This window comes from Chelmon rostratus, chromosome 13 (assembly GCF_017976325.1).
Source record: "Chelmon rostratus isolate fCheRos1 chromosome 13, fCheRos1.pri, whole genome shotgun sequence".
NCBI lineage: Eukaryota > Metazoa > Chordata > Actinopteri > Chaetodontiformes > Chaetodontidae > Chelmon > Chelmon rostratus.
Window position 1 is genome coordinate 5,025,217 of NC_055670.1, and position 16,581 is coordinate 5,041,797.

The 16,581-nt window shown below is 42.5% G+C and overlaps 1 protein-coding gene across 4 annotated transcripts in view; it reads right to left on the reverse strand.

The window, feature by feature from the left end:
* The window catches only part of LOC121615959 (mitogen-activated protein kinase kinase kinase kinase 4-like), a 90,721-nt gene that overhangs the window by 26,412 nt on the left and 47,728 nt on the right, over positions 1-16,581 (reverse strand). For all 4 annotated transcript variants that reach the window (XM_041950510.1, XM_041950509.1, XM_041950507.1 and 1 more), the window contains exons 4-14: positions 12,716-12,841; positions 10,839-10,949; positions 10,567-10,657; positions 7,835-7,965; positions 7,187-7,241; positions 6,865-6,943; positions 6,584-6,759; positions 6,103-6,175; positions 5,351-5,561; positions 2,174-2,335; positions 1,470-1,556 (exon numbers count right to left, since the gene is read on the reverse strand). In XM_041950510.1, the coding sequence (XP_041806444.1) occupies positions 1,470-1,556; positions 2,174-2,335; positions 5,351-5,561; positions 6,103-6,175; positions 6,584-6,759; positions 6,865-6,943; positions 7,187-7,241; positions 7,835-7,965; positions 10,567-10,657; positions 10,839-10,949; positions 12,716-12,841 (1,302 nt within the window). The remainder of the gene's footprint in view (positions 1-1,469; positions 1,557-2,173; positions 2,336-5,350; positions 5,562-6,102; positions 6,176-6,583; positions 6,760-6,864; positions 6,944-7,186; positions 7,242-7,834; positions 7,966-10,566; positions 10,658-10,838; positions 10,950-12,715; positions 12,842-16,581) is intronic.

A 16,581-nucleotide genomic window follows, 5' to 3' on the forward strand; every position in this document is an offset into this window, starting at 1 on the left:
GTATTAGGGGCCTAGAAGAAGGGGAGGACGGTGTAGAATTCTTTTTGCTGAAGAGAATCTCTTCATGCCCCAGATTTGTAATTCATTTCAGCCTTTGCTTGCGAAATTTCATGTAAAAGAGACTGAACAGTTGCATTAAAACAGTCAAAACTTGCATTTTGTGCATGGTATAGATCATAAAGATGCAATTTACTATATGCAGAGGACAGCATATCGATATTTTATTTTATTTGCTAGTAGCTTGTAGGATCAGTGTCAGCGTTGAAAAACAGCAGATGTGGATCTTCATCTTTCAGTGCAGTGGTAAAAACTGTCGCACTTGGCTAGAGCGCTTGGTGAAGTGATTGAACTATCTGTTATGTTACATATAATTTTAGCAACTGCTAATTCCACTCACAATGTGGGATTGTGTAAAAATCACATCAAGCTCAGTAAAAGTGATTGTTTCATTAACATATCGTGCTTAAAATCAGGGTTGAGTTGAGAAATTAGAGGGTCAAACTTTGTGAATAGCAATTAAGCCACTGAACTACTAAAACAGGAATGATTTTTATGAGTTTCGATACTTGTGCCCATTGCCAGAAGCTGCATCTAAAATAGCAAGAGGTTGTTAAATGAGATGTAAATGATTCCCTCTCGTAAATCTGGCCAAAGCAAGTGTGTGATTACTTTAAATCAGCTGTAACAGCATCAAAGTGTGACGTAAAGGTAACTTGTTTTTTCATACTAAAGTTTCTAAATGGTGACTGTGTAGGAACCGGAGAGTGGTGATGGAGTGATGATGTGAAGCCTGGAAGTGGGGATATGAGTGGTCATATCCCTTCATTATGTGAGTATCCTCTGTAACCCCCAGAGGATTTTAAGACTTTAAAGTGAAAAACATCCAGTCATACAAACCCCTCCAAATAACCTAGCACCTCTCCTGTATAAGACCTGGAACATCTGGAGTAAAAACAGGGGAAACGTCTCTTCCTGGTGGATGACTGGTATCCTGGTGATGACATCACCATCACTACGGGCCCTGTAAACATCCCCCCAGCCCCCAGCAAAAACCTGAGAATACTTATTACGTTTGGACCTCAACTGCTAATGGCTCCCCTCGGATCCACAAAAGTCATAAGTTAGTCCCTAAAACTTGATTCAGTTTAAATCGGAAGGAAAACTGAATCAGGAAAGTTTGTGTAACAGATGAATAATAAGTACCTACATTATGAAGTTTAATAACCTGGGAATTGTGGAAACATTCAAAAGTAACCACGTAGGATACAGGAACTGATGTCGGAACATTCAGGAAATATTGTAGATTTAAAGAGGCGAGGGGGAAAGAAAGACAAGAAACTATTTCAAGGAAAACACAGAGGGAACAAGGACAGGAGGGAGAATAAGGGCCAACACTCAGAGAAAGAATAAAACACTTCTATATTGCTGTGAGGAAAAAATGGGTTTAGACAGGGCAGCCATGCACTCACCAGCAGCATGGCCTGTTCATGGAGCAGCTGCTGCTGCAGGATCTCCAGGTGCCTCTGCTCCTCCTCCAGCTGACGACGGATGTACTCCTGTCAATCAAACACAGCCCATCCCGCCTGCATTAGTTCAGTGTCAGGAGGTAACATTCATTCCACATGCATGCATTTCCAATGAACTGAAAACTGAAAAAATGATTAATTTTGCCACCTCATGAGCCAAAAAAAATCAAGCCTCAATCTCAATCCAACGTCATGGTTGCTATGGTAGGAAGGACGTTGTTCCCCTGAACATTCCTCAAATCTCAGTGAAATGTAGATTTTTGTTTTTAATCTGAATTTCTAATACTGCCAGTTAATTGCAACGTGACACAAAAATGGCCCAAAAAGTTTGCAGTTTTTTTGGGAAAAGGCCACATGAAAGCCATTAAACTAGGGCCACAATAAAAAAAAATAATAATACCTTTACAAGATCCTAGAGAGACCACATAAAAACATATGTGGATAGTTGCATCATCTCAAGTAGAGATGGTAGAGTTACAGCTAAGGAATGTGGTCACAAAAACATTACAAATCCCACTAAAAACATCACATAACTTGTGATTCACATTTATAGACATGAGCATAAAGGACAAACTTCATTCAGCCACATGTTTCTTTTTGAACAGATTTTAGAAGAGTTTTCAAACACCAGGCTTCCCCGCTCGTACCTGTTCTCGGTCGGCCCTCCTCTTTTCCTCCTCGGCCCTCCTGCGCTCTTCCTCCTCTTTGCGGCGCCGCTCCATCTCCTCGATGCGTCTCTTCTCCTCCTGCTCACGTCGGCGCTGCTCGCGCTCCTGCTGCCTCCTCATCTCGCGCTCACGCCGTTGTTGCTGCAGGTGGACAGACGGGGCCGTTAACGGAAAAACCTGTTCACGTCCCAGCTGAAGGTGTCCCAGTTCTGATTTTTGTCGAGTCACATGTGACACAGAGCTCATGTTGTCTCATCAGTGTCAAACCAAAAGCGGTTTCTAGTCTTATTATCACAGGGAGTGGTCCAGAACCAGGTCCTGAATTGTGTGACCTACATACACCTTCAATTAGAACACAACTGTGATTTGTTGCTGCTGCAAGTAAATCTTCCATCCTTCACCTCTTATCTTTGGTGCCAGCACAGATCAGCTGAGCAGCGTTTATTATAAACAACAAGATGCAGCACTCAAAGAAAGTCGCTCAGCAGCGTAGATGACCCATTTGCGCGTATGTGATATTGTCTAGCAGGAAGAACCCGAAACATTACTGATTAAAGTTAACTTACAATGCACGTCGTGTCAAAAAGTAGGTGAACACACATATAATAGCTTCAATACAGTCAAGGTCACAGACGAAATTTTAGCAGTTTCTGAACTGAGATGTCACATGATTCTCAGTAACACGTCCAATTGGCTCTATTTTGTCTAACTGAAGTTGAACAGTCGTGCAGTTGATTAAGCAATGATTCAGCAACTATTTTGAAAACTGAACGTTGAAGTAATTTTTCTTGCAAAAAAACATTTTCTGACTTCAGCTTCCAAAATTCACAAATATTCTGCTTTTCTTTCGGAATATTCCCACACTGATTAGAAAACTGCTGCTTGGTTCAAAGCTGTGGGACATCTAGATTAACTTTGAGTGATATATTCTAACTTTAACAAATGCAGTGCATTCAGGGCCATCTGGTCAAGGACAGATGCTGTTTCCTTTAAATCCATATGCTGTCCACAATCTTCAAGGCTGTGCTAACGTGGCAGAAATAAGAGTTAGGATTTTACTCTTCAAATGCTGCAAACTATGATGCCTGCTCTTTTCACTCTCCAAACTCTGTTTACATGTGATATCTTTGGATGCCAAAGGACACAAATGCTGTATTAACCTGCGAGAGTGGAGATGACATAAATAAATACACAGAGCGGATGAGCTGAAGTGGCAGTATGAAGTTGAAATGTCATCATTTCAAGCACTGCATTAGGACTTAATCATTTAATCACAGGGATATGTTAAGTCTGACAGGCAGTGATCTGATACTCGGCTCTCTAAGCAGTCGCATGAAGAAATGACACTGATTCCTGTCTGTCAGGGTGTTATGAAAAGGCGCAGTGAAGGCTGCAGGTCTCCAGTCTTAGTTGCAGTATCATGACGCGTCATGTTTTTACACATCCAGAGCTCAGCATTCAGGATTCCACTGGAGGTAGCCTATCAAAGCAGGAGCGCACATGCACAGCAGTGTTTCTGTGACATGGCACAGGTTCAACTGTGGCTTCCACTGCCTGATTCATCTACAAGCAGTGTCATGAATCACAAGCACAGCCTCGAGCCGCGACTGCTGAGGGAACACGAGGACAAATAAAACTTCTCCCTCTCTCGCCGCAGAAGACTTGCACCTTTGAGGTGCAGTGAATTTACATGCTGAAACTCATTTTCTATGTTCTACTTCTCCTCATTCCTCTGTTTGTCAGTCCCTCTTCAGTATTTAGGTCTCTTCCTCGCTTCCTTTCCTTCCAGAGAATTGACTTTAGTCTACTTCTGTCCAAATTTATAATCATCTCTTTGCAACTGCCCCCCAACTTCCCGCTCTCTTCTACCACTGTATATTTCTCTCTCTCCTTTAAGAGAAGTGAGGAGGAAAAGCAACCACGCTCACACAGACACTAATAGAAAAGAACCACAGCTCAAAGAAATAAAGGATAATTACAAAAATGGTTTTCAAACTCCTCCTCTGGGGACACCAATTAAATTTTTTTTCACTGCAGCCTAAATCTGAGCCGGTTATATAAAATTATCCAACAAAAATCTAACCACCAACCTCTAAGTCAGAAGTCTCTGATCTTATAACACCCCCCCCCCCCCCCCCCCCCCCCCCCCCCCCCCCCGGCTCCACACACTGTCAGCTGCTGCACAAACAGGTTAGGGCTGATCCAGATCCAGGAAACTTTGTTTTTATAAATGAATCAATTAATAATTTGGTCTATAAAATTCATTTAAAAATTGTGACATCTTACATTGTTGATTTGTTTGTCCAGCAGTACAAAATATATATCCACAAACATTGTAAACTGAATCTGTAAGTATTTCCTATCATTCAATTTAGAATGATTTAGATTTGGTGTTTTTTCTTCAGAAAAGGCTCAATCATTGATACAAACTGCCAGTGATCAAAGATCGGTCAATCAGCTGACTCATCAATAGACTAACTGTTTCAGTGCTAGCCTGAGACTCTAATTTGATCATTTTTTAAACTGTGGGACTGTTTGTTTGGCAGTAATGCAGACAGACTCACTGACAAGCATGGATGTAAACTGATGCATATTTTACAAACACGCACCGGAAGAGGTCCAGAGTGTGTACCACAGAGTTCAGAGTTCCTGGATTTATTAAGCATTTTATTGAGCAATTACTCATTTTCATTCACCTCAACCAGGATTTATCAGATTCAGCTTCCTGCCAGTCTTTAAATGTGACAAATACACAAGGCAGCTGCTGAGAAAACTGCTTTTCAACTTGGAGTCCATTTTCAGCTTCCTGGTGTTGAAGTGGTGAAGTCACTCGCTCTCAAAGGAGAACCTCTCCTGCTTGTTGAGGATGCATGTAGGAAGCTTCATAAATAACACAAGTCCCTCACTGAAATGGGAGTATTTTTAGTTGTATTCTGTCAGTGTAGCTCCTGGGAGGGATCCTGTGATGCTCGTTAAATAATAGATATACTTTAGATATGATTTTCAATTAAACAAGTGACTGAGAAGTTACAGGTTTTTACATCATGGACTGTGCGAGCTTACTGGTTTATCCTCTCCTTCACGATGATATTAACAAGCATCTCATGTGTATCCACTCTGAGGTATGACGAGACATCATGAGGCCTGTGTGCTCACCTCCTCCAGCCGTCGTCTTTGCTCCTTCTGCTGCTCGATACGTTTCTGCCTCTCGGCCAGTAGTTGGCGCTTGTACTCCTCCTGCTCACGGAGCTGCTGCTCCTGGAGGAGCTGCTGGCGACGCAGCGCCTCCGAGCGCTCCTTGTTCTCCTGCTGCAGCCGGATGAAGTCACGGCGCAATGTCGACTCACCCGGCACGTTGACTATGGAGCTATGCAGAGGATGCAATGACAGGCTTTAACTGGTGTGTTAGCTCAGAGCAAGCTAATTGAATTGTTAATAAAGAAGATATAAATAAATACAGTGTGACTTCCAGACAGAAGGATGCTGAGGATTTGATGTTAAAATAAAAGTGACAGTCACATATAACTGGAAAGCAGCTGCTGATCTCTGCCAAAGCCAAAGCCACACATTTATAATCTCAAAGAATGACAAAAGGGAAAAATCCACCAAAAAGTTGTTTTTCAAGTTCTACATTTTCATATATGTGATTGTTTTGATTACAGACAGATTTCATGTTCCGCTTCTGCCCAACTCTGGATCCCATCAGAGAGTGATTCATGCCCTCTCATGCCCCTGTGGTTTTATAAAACCTGGTATGTGTGTCAGCCACATTAGAACAAGGCAGTGGTTAGCTTCTGGGAGAAGTTATCATATTCAGCCTGAGTGGAGTGTCACAGGGCACATGTGCTTGCAGCGCAGACAAAGCACCACCATACTGTTTCACATGTACTGTGATAATGTCCTGTTACCTTGGCTCTCCTTCTTGCTCAGATGCCTCTTCCTCCTCCTCTTCACTGCCACTGTATTCATACTCTGTCTCGTCTGATGATAGCAAGGAACAACAATGCAGCATCTTAGTAAAGGTTTCAAGGAAAATGCTCAGTTGAAATCATGTTAGTTAACACACGGTTTACAAAAGGGTTGCTGCTGAAAACTTTGACCAACATTCTTAGACTTTCTTCTCAAAGAGTCAGAGTGGCTGAATAAAACAACAGTAAAAGCACAAGTCTTTCACTGAAAAGTTGCACAAGAAAATGGATAATATGAATAAATACATTTAAATGCTGGTGAATCTGAAAGTCTGTTCATTCACTGTCACACTGTCCATAGAGACACAAAAAGATCAGCCACTGAGCTATTACACGTTACCCACTGGCTCATTTCTGTCTCGTACTAACAAACATTGAGCAGCACCGTTGCCGACTAGTTTCAGTTCCCTCGAGGACTCACCCTTCTCGCCCCTCTTCTTCTTGGTCCGGTCGATGTGGTCTTTGAGCTGGATGCGGACCTGCCTCTCGTTGGGCTGGTCCCTGATGAAGGGATGTTTCAGCAGCTGCTCCGTGGGAGGACGCTGAGTGTAATTCTTCACCAGGCAGCCCTCTATGAAGCTGAAGAACTTCTTTGACCTGTTTGGTTAAAGTCAGATGAGATGTGAGGGAACATTACAGAATCTGTTAATATGGGAGATGCTTTTGACAGAGAGGATAAAGATTAAAACATTTTTTTATCACCATTTTTTGGACTTGAGTCGAGGAGGAGGGTTTCTGGGAATGAGGAAGAGGGCTCTCATTGGATGCATGTCACACAGAGCTGAAGGAAACAAAAACGGAGGAGAGAGGTGAGAAATCAGTGAGAGCCAAAACCACATGACAAAGTCACAGCTTCCAGCCTCTGTCTGACACCACCTGGCTACCAGCAAAAACTCTACAACATTTCACTTTATTTATAGAAGTCGTAGAAAAACTGCCCCTTTTCCTGTTTGGTGGTGTGACAGTAATCATTACTACTCAACTACTCAAAATCAGTATTTGAGTGAATGTGAGGTGTACTTACGGGGGGCTCCCTCGGCCATCTCTATGGCCGTGATTCCACAGGACCACAGATCACTCTGAAGGACAGAAGATCAGATTAGTCAAATGAATCTGTGTGCATGTTTCTCTCATTTATACATGTCTGTTCCTACCAAAAAGCGGACGTGTGTCATGTCTACGGCAGCAGTGGTTCTCCTACTTTTTGTGATCTTTTGTAATTTCAGTACTTGTAAGAACAGACTTGGAGAATGTTGCACTCTGTCAACAAACTGTGATTTCTGACACTTTCCAGGCTATTTCACAGCAATATTTGATTCCAGAGAAGGTGTCCTGGTTACTGAAGACAATCCACTCTGTAACTGCAGAGGGGATGCCCACCACAACCAAAAGCTTTTCCCCTCCATTGCACTGGGGTGGCAGCAAGTCTCAGCAAGAGAGCTCAAAACCAGTGAAAAACGCTCATCTATGTCCTGTGAGAAAATGTGTTTTTGTTATGTGGCATAATCATAGTATAGTATAGTATAGTATAGTATAGTACAGATGCAGTACTTATAAACGTCCAAAACTGACCAACTGGTTGATAACTGCAGCTTAATTGGGGAGACTGGAGGATTTCATTGATACAGTTCAGCCCTTGAAATACTGTTAAACAGCAGATCCAGTTCCTTACCCTGTAGTCGTAGGTAGCATCAGGGTTTTCATCACAAGCGATGACCTCAGGAGCCATCCAATATGGCGTCCCGATAAAGGTGTTCCTTCGCCCTACTGTCCGGTCCAGCTGGGCACTTACACCAAAATCAACTGGAACAGAAAGTTAGCATCAGTTGTCATTGGTTCAAACCGTTCAGAGGACCAAACGAGTGACCTTGAAGGAGAATCACGCGCTGACATGTTTGGATTGATGACAGTACAGCAGGACGTTTTGACAGTGGGCAACATGCAGATCATAAGTTTTGCTCTAAGTGAGTGTGAGAAACTTCAAAATGTTAATGAAACACTGCCGATCCAGTGTGAGAGCAGACCAACATTATCAGAGGGGTCATTTCAATTTCAGCCCTTAAACCAAATGAAAGATCCAGTCTCTTGCCCTGGGAGCCACGTTAATTAAAATTGTACTCGTTCTCGTGAGTGAAACCACCACACTGGAGTCCACGGTCCATGTCGGGTCCAGACCCAGAGAGTAAAGATCACAGTGCTGCTCTGTCTTAACTCCTTTCAGCCTAACTACAAAGTGTTGTATTGTAGCCTCAGTGGAGACATGGTTTATACTGACTGTCACAGGACTGCAACAAAGAGTAATGTGATTACAAATAGTAACCTAATCATAGATATTTAAATAAATAAAAAAATGGTTGATTGAGCGTTGTCACACAAATGTTTCTTCAACAAAGCCCTGTAAACAACAGCAACTGCACAGAGAAACTCCCAGACTGGAAAATCTGGATCATCCTTGATTGGCAACAAAGTTGTTATCAATCACTAGTGATCAGAGGAAGCCTGGTTCCGGACATCTGAGTTGTTGACAATGATTTTTTCAGGAATTCAAAGAGGTCTGGTGTTTCGCTCCTTGCCAGCTGTTGTCCGGGTAAGAAAGACAACCGAGCCAATGAGAGCTTTGCAGGCAGAATGCTATCTTTGTATGCCAGAGCCAGACGAATTGTGACGGAAAAACGGCTGCAGAAATGTGTCAGGACAGTAGAGTACAGGGTTTCCACAGGTCCAGTGTGTGGCATTTAGGGGGCTTAACTGGCAGATATGGAACGTGACTTTCATAAAGTATGTTTTATTAGTGAAATCGCCTGATAAAAAGAATTATTGTGTTTTCATTAGCGTTGAATGAGCTCTTTATATTTACAGAGGGAGCAGGTCCTCTTCCACAGAATCTGCCATGTTCTACGGTTGCCCACAACGGACAAACCCAACACTGATCTGAGGGGGGCCTTTCACGTTCTTCTTGTAACCTTACCACTAGATGCCACTAAATCCTACACACTGGACCTTTAATATCTCACAGAGTGCAATTTTACCTGTTCCACAGTCATACTGAGCCAAAGCATGAAAGCATGATGGAAAACCAGTAGGGACAATATATCCTAGAATGATCTATTATTATTAAACATTTTAGTGCTTTGCTGTAGCATACAACAATAATACCTGATGATATAATCAAACACATAAAAGCAACCAGGACCCAAATAAGCAGCAGTGAATTTGTGGATGAGACAATTAAAAATTATTATTTCACTTTGTTTAAGTTTTTGCTAAAATCAGCACTTGGGCATTATGAGACAATGAGATTCTGAGCTACTGTAGCTGCAGTAGTGACAATGCTTGTTTTTTGTCTGATGGTGTCGACTAACAGCTTGCCAACAGTCCACTGTTAGAGCACTTTAGGTTGTAGGTGTGTAATGTGTCTGCAATCAGGTGCAAACCTTAAAAAAGTTACATTACTGCCAACGACAGGCAAGAGAAAATATAGAGATGTTTTCATTTTAAGGTGTACAGAAATCAGATTTATAGGTTTTATAAGTTTTATAATTTATTACTCTGTAACTCTGAAATCCACATTTTTAAGTGCTGGTAAAAGTTACCGCAGCTTCCATGACAAATGAAAGTTATGTTGGCAGGATGGATGCCGGACGGATACGTCACTCACAAGTTGGACAGTTGGGGAGAGATAACAGCTTCTCAAAGGGAAATCTGATAACAGGAACATGGTGTAATTCTGCATTTTGAAGTGAAAGTGAAATCGCAATTAAGTGAAATATTACACTAGATTACAGCAGCCAGATTCTGGGAGTCAGAGTGATGCAGGACTGCAGCAAATAATACAATTCTTGTCAAAAATAAAAAAACAACCTCCTCAAAAAGCAAAACAAAGGCGATCTGTGAAAGGTGGTGTGTTGGCTCACTGACAGACAGGCAGGGAGAGAAACCTTCTCCAGCTGTCTAATCAGGGTTTTTTTTTATTTTAGTGATGTCACTTAATGAATCATAAAGCATTAATGGGCTCTTTTTTCTGTATCAATCAATAGATAAAATATTTACGTCTGTACCAAAGAGTCCTGTTGCAGTCGTGGCAATTTGCTCAGCAAGAGATATCTGCAGTTATTTTCCACTTAAATTAAGTGAATGCAAAACTCTGCCTGAAAAGAAACGTTTTCACAGGGATTTGCATCACTGCCTGAGACTTTAATACAGGCCTACGACTGTGCAATGTGAAACATTACAAAACAACACGGGTGGTGAAAAAGCTCTAGTTGGCACTGGCATGGTGCTGACTCAAATCTGGTGCTGCAGTTCTTTTTCAGTGCAGTCGTCCAGACCTCAGCGCAGGCTGTGTTCCCAGTCTGCAGGCCCAGTCTGGACCCGCAATTCAACCAAAGAAAAGCCAACACATACCCAGTTTGACTTCAGCGTTTTCAGTCAGCAGCACGTTTTGTCCCTTGATGTCACGGTGGATGACGTGATGAGCATGCAGGTGAGCTAAACCCTGCAGAGAGGAAAGAAAACGACATATTAACAAACTACACAGGTAGTTCGCTGTCCAGAATACGTTTACAATAACACTTCCAGCTTTTACTGAAAGAGCTTGTTTTAGTGTCCTGTTACAGTATACTGTTTCTGCCTGTCAACAGGAAGTTGTCATGGCAGCGCCGTGAAAGGGGACCGACCCTGAGGATCTCTCGGGAGATGTAGGCGATCCAGTCCTCCTTCAGTGTGTTGCCTTTGGTGTTCTTCACCAGATCTGTGATGGACCCGGCGCCACAGAACTCCATCACCAGCTGGAGGAGAGAACAGGAGACACTGAGAAGACTGTGGACGTTTACACACACACACACACACACACACACACACACACACACACACACACACACACACACACACACACACACACACACACACACACACACACACACACACACACCATTCTGCCAATCACATAGACAATCTGTAAAAGCTGCTGCACGCAGCATTTTACCATCAATAAACCACCACATGAATCTTATAGTATCACTACCCTCAATACAATCACAGCTTGTGCTTTGCATCTTCCATTTTTCCCTCGTTTGGTCAGGTCTGGATGTCAGAGCGTCACATACAGCACCGTTACCATCTGGTTTATATGGACTATTAAACAGTATGTCTCTTCTCATCTGTCCTTTGCATAAACAGGCTATTGAGGATGGCTAAAATCAATATCATGATATCAATTAGAGCATTCTTATGATATGATGTACATAAATCACAGTATAGTAAATGTATGCACATATAAACTGATCAAATGAATGTTTAAAGATCTCCTCCGGGCAGCTTTAGTACATATATAAATAATCTGCTTTGAATAACGTTTTGAGTATCATATGGTTTTCCCCAGTGTTCAGTTACCTTGTTAAGAAGTCTTAAAATTACACCCACTCATTCTCCCTCTTGGAAAAATCCAGAATCTATGAATATGAAAATAATTTTCATTTAAAGTTTAACAATAAGCCAAACTAATGTTTGAGTGGAGTGGGACTTCTGATAATAATACAACAGCCAGTGCTCCTCTGCGACGCATTACATGAGACAAAACTTCAAGGACCTGGACAATAGTGATATCACACATGTTCATGTCCACATAACAACTACTCAGCCCAAAGTCGAATTACAATAATACTACTTTAGCCTTTCGAACATGTTTATGGACAAAATAATGGACAAAATCGTGCCAACAGAGTTTCTATGTATAAGCAATACTAAAATTTGAATAAATGATATTTGAAGGCTGATGCGTGGTCATTATATCATGAGCAGATCATCTGCTGTGATGTGTTGAATAAAGACAAAGCTCGTCATGGATTCTGTCGTCCATGTGGACCCGATGGTCTTCAGTGGTATTCAGCGCAGAATTTGACTATCCAGAAAATGACACACACAGACTGCCTCACACATACAGACTGCAGACAGCGTGAAGCCATGGCGGTGGGGGCCGTACGGGGTCACGCAGGCAGCTGTAACAACAAATGCAGGGCTGTGTTGTGGTGGTGAGGGTGAGATCCCTCCTCTGTACCAACAGCAGAGCTGCAGGATCGTAAAACAAGGTAATCCTGCCTTCAGCAAGCCGAGCAGCTATAAATGTTTTTTCTCTGGCCCTCCCCTCTCTGGGTAACTCTCTCCCTTTTGTTTCTCATTGTTCCTTCATTTGTTTTATTCATTTCTTGTTTCTCTTCTCTTGGATTTGTCGTGCTTTTGTAATGCTCTTTCCTGTCCTGTCTTATTAGCCCGTAGGGGCTCTAACGCTGGAGAAAAAAATGTTAATGCTGGATTAGATGTTATTGTTTGCAAGAAATAAAGTGTGTGAACAGAAAGTATTCAGACCTAATATAGCTGCACCTTCCAGAATTTGTATGAGTTTGAGTTTTCGGTTTTCCTCGAGTTATGTTAGCGATCCAGAGGTTGTGATTGGCCAGGACTCTGATTGCTATACTACATCTCAGGAAATTCAACTTGAAGCACTTTGCTGTAAAGACATTCTGTAATTAGAGGCTAATTGTAGAAATAAACTCACCCATAGCTGGTCGTCATGGCCCGGTGGACTTTTCTTGATGAAGGCTCCATAATAGGTGGCGATGTTTCTGTGGTGGGAGTACTTCTTCAGCATGTTGATTTCCAGCTTAATTTCCTCCTCTTCATCCTATTCAAGGCAGAAACAGAGGGAGAGACAGAGAGACTCATCAGCGTGGAGTTAACACATCCTTAATGCCTGTGAGATGGAGAGGAAGCAATTACATGAACCAATGGACTGGATCAAAATATATATTATAGTCTATTTACTTCTGGTCAGATTGTTAAAGCTGGACTCAAAATTAGCGCCCTGACACTCTGACAGGTAAACAACAGTTACTAATGGGCTTTGATGATCAGGTCACCTGGAAAGATGCTAACAGTAATAAGCGGCTCTCACCTCTCTTCAGTCTTTTAAAATCTTCATGCATTGTTCATCTTCATTAGTTTCACACACCTGGCTCACTCTACTGAGCTTTAAATCAAAAGTCCACTGACTTTTGGAAATCTCAGTCCCTTTGGCCTGTAGGTGAAAAGGGTTTTCTGTTTCCATTCAGACGCTGGAGAACTCAGTCACAAGCTCCAGCTCCACCACATGAGTCACTTTGCTCCATCCTGTTAGTTTGAGCTTTAAAGTGGATGTTTGCCTTAAGTTCAGCTTTGTTACAGGATATTTACACATACAGTTGACACTACAACATGCTAAAACACACACAGGGGTACACACAAACCAGCAAAACATCTAATTATCTCCTCTGTGTCTCCCTCAAACACATGCATGAATATTCATCTTCACATTTGTGTTTGGTCTTTTTTTTCACTGTTGACTAACATCAGTGATTTTAAAGAACTTTATAGAAACAAACATCCTGTATTTTGAATGTCTGCAGCTTTAAATCTATCAACTTTAAATCTTCCTTCAAACCATGAACACACTGCCTATAATTGTGAATTTTAAATTCTTTGGGCTCTGGGAAACTGTATTAATCAACAGACTATGATAAAGGTATTAACATTCACTGCAGCCGTACTCGTACTGTGTGTTCTTACAGAAGCGTGGTTTGCTGTGTTGCTGGCCAGCACAGCCACATGTTTTACTGCAGGGATCCCAGCAGCTCTATCCAAAGCTTGTTCCCCTGCAAGCATCTGAAACAGGAACCCTGCTAGAAAACACATTTTGCCTCATATTTACATTTCTTCCAGCCCATGATGTTCACCCTTCCTCAGTGTAAGGTTTAAAGCTTTGGCCCTCCTCCCAGTGGAACACTTCATGACTGTAAAGAAAAGCAGCAACCAAAGCTACAACTACAGAACTTCTCTCCTCCGCTGCTTTCAGTCCACCTGTAAAAGACACCTTAGAGCCAAGCAGGGAAACAATGTCCAAACCAGTCCGATAAACGGATATGACTCCAAACAAACATGCAGATACAGCCTGAACTCCGAATGATAGCGGAGCAGAGCAAACGGCCGCCTCTCCCTCTCACTCAGGATATTGCAGTGCAGACGCAGAAAGGCATGCAGACGCGAAACAAGATCAAGCGATTATTTCTCGATCATTGCAGCATCACTGAGGCCGTGTGAAGTTCATTTGCGAGCGCTTTGCATGAGGCGAGCCCGCGCGTCTGATCCCGCGGGCCGACCGGGGCCGACATGACATGACATTTTCACTGTTATCACGGCCGGTCGATAAGCAGGAGCGTGACGGGCGGCTGCAGCTCCTTCGCAAACCGAACAAGCAGCGGCAAGCTCTCGAGTCCACAAAGGAAAAGCTCTGAGGAAATGAGAGGTAAACTGTTTGGCTTTTCATATTGAATCTACAGATGCAGCAGCGGTGCATTCAAACTCACCTCACTGTTGTTGCTCTATTTGAGAACATGATTACATTTTGTCAGTCTGGAAGTGGTGGCAACCAACAAGCAGACAGACAGACATCTAGGCCAAAAAAATATCTATTTATAATCTATATCCAGCAATTTCATCAGACATTAGCTCCTATGGGCAGTAGCGTTTCTCTAATTAAACGTTTAACTTTGTCTGAACTGAAGATCAAACACTGGTTTGAACAGAGAGCTGATCTGTAACCTCCAGAGGCTAAAGACAGAGAACTAATCGTCTTTGTCGAGGTGTTGCACAAAAACAAGCACTGTAGCATTTTGACAGGAACGCTGCATTGATGTGCTCGGCAGCAGAAACATGTGCAGCGGAGGAAACACGGCAGCTAAACAACAGAAGCACGAGCAAATCTTTCCTTTCAGTCGCAAGAAGAGCTCCGTGCTGAGGAGAATAACAGCCCACTGTTTTATCTGGTTTGTCCTGAAGAGAAAATATGGTATCATTCAACGGGACAAAACAAATATATAAGACTGCAAACAACAGAACTCAAAGTGAGACAAAATGAGTCAAACTGTAGAACGTTAACTTATATAAGAAAAGTCTTTTAAAAGAAAGAGGCACACTCAGTCAAACACACAGTCAAATTCAGTTCGGTTGGAGTTGTGTGGTTTTCTGCAGGAAACGTCTGGTGTTAAATGTTGGTGCAGGCACAAATTAAAACGTCTTATCGAGCACCGCAGCTGCAGAGGCAATAAATGACAAACAGCCAATGACTCTGCTGACATTTATGAGTCTGGTCCAGAGTTTAAAGGGCAATTCAGCCAAACATCAGCATTTAAAGATGAAAGTCGCTGTCAGCTTCTACATGTGTATAAAAACACAGTACCTGCAGCTCAGTTTCACTATCTCTAAAATACAGAACACCGATCAACTGACAACTGTATGATTATTTAAACAGCAGCGATTTTTATGCTGTCAGTCATTTGGAGGGTATTTGCAAATATTGGAGGAGTGGAGAACCTTTGCTGCACTTTAAGCTGTTACTGATGTGACGAAAGTTAAACTTAGCTTATTTTCTCATGAGATGCTAAAATAGGCGGCAGATATTCACAAGAGCACGTCGTCGTGTGAGAGCCTATCTGTACACCACAGAAAGCTCGCTGTTGTTTATTCTGCTTTAATCTGCTCGGGCTGTTTTTAAAGAGTTCAACAGGCGTTCTGACCGTCCATAAAGATGACGGGGTCAGTCGGTCAGCCCGCCAGTCTGCCAATCCCTTGAGTCACAGTCAGTCAGCCAGCCAGTTGGTTACTGCTCCAGCCAGGCAGCCAGTCATTTAGCCAGGCAGCTAGCCAACCAGTGAGTCAGGAAGCCAACAAACCAGACTGCTAGCCAGCCCTTCCTTCTGTTAATCCACTCATCAGCAGCGGGCCGTCAGTCAAAAAGAAGTCATCCCGCCAGTTACCCAGCAGGTGAGCCGCTCAGGCAACCAGTAACGTACAAAATCCAATCACGCAAGACCTCCCAGGACACTAAAGCATGTGCAGAAAGTCAGCACGCACAGACAAACAGTACCCTCCCAACAGAACATCCCATCGCCCACAAACTGTCAGTCATGAGAATGTTTTTGGAACCAGTGAGCATAATTACAGATGCAGAGACTGACTGGATGAGGAGGAACACAGCAGGAATGTTCCTGCACATTATTCACCATGAATAAAGGTTGAAAATAGCAGCTTAACGAGGAGAGGGTCATGCCTTACAATAAAACATTAGATGCTGTATGCTTGAGCAAAAAAAAAAAAAAAAAAAAACTGATTTCATCAATCTCAAAGCCCTGGAGAGAAGGAGCCATATCCTGGACGGAGGTGGACAGAACTGAATGGCAGTCTAAAAACAAACTGCCATCCAAGACCTTTGGCTGAATATAATACAACATTGAGTTGAGTAGTGAGACAATCAGAAAATATCAAAGTGTAGAAAGAAAAAGAGTGAAAATGTGACTGAAACTGAAAATTATTTGTTTAATCTGAAAAATG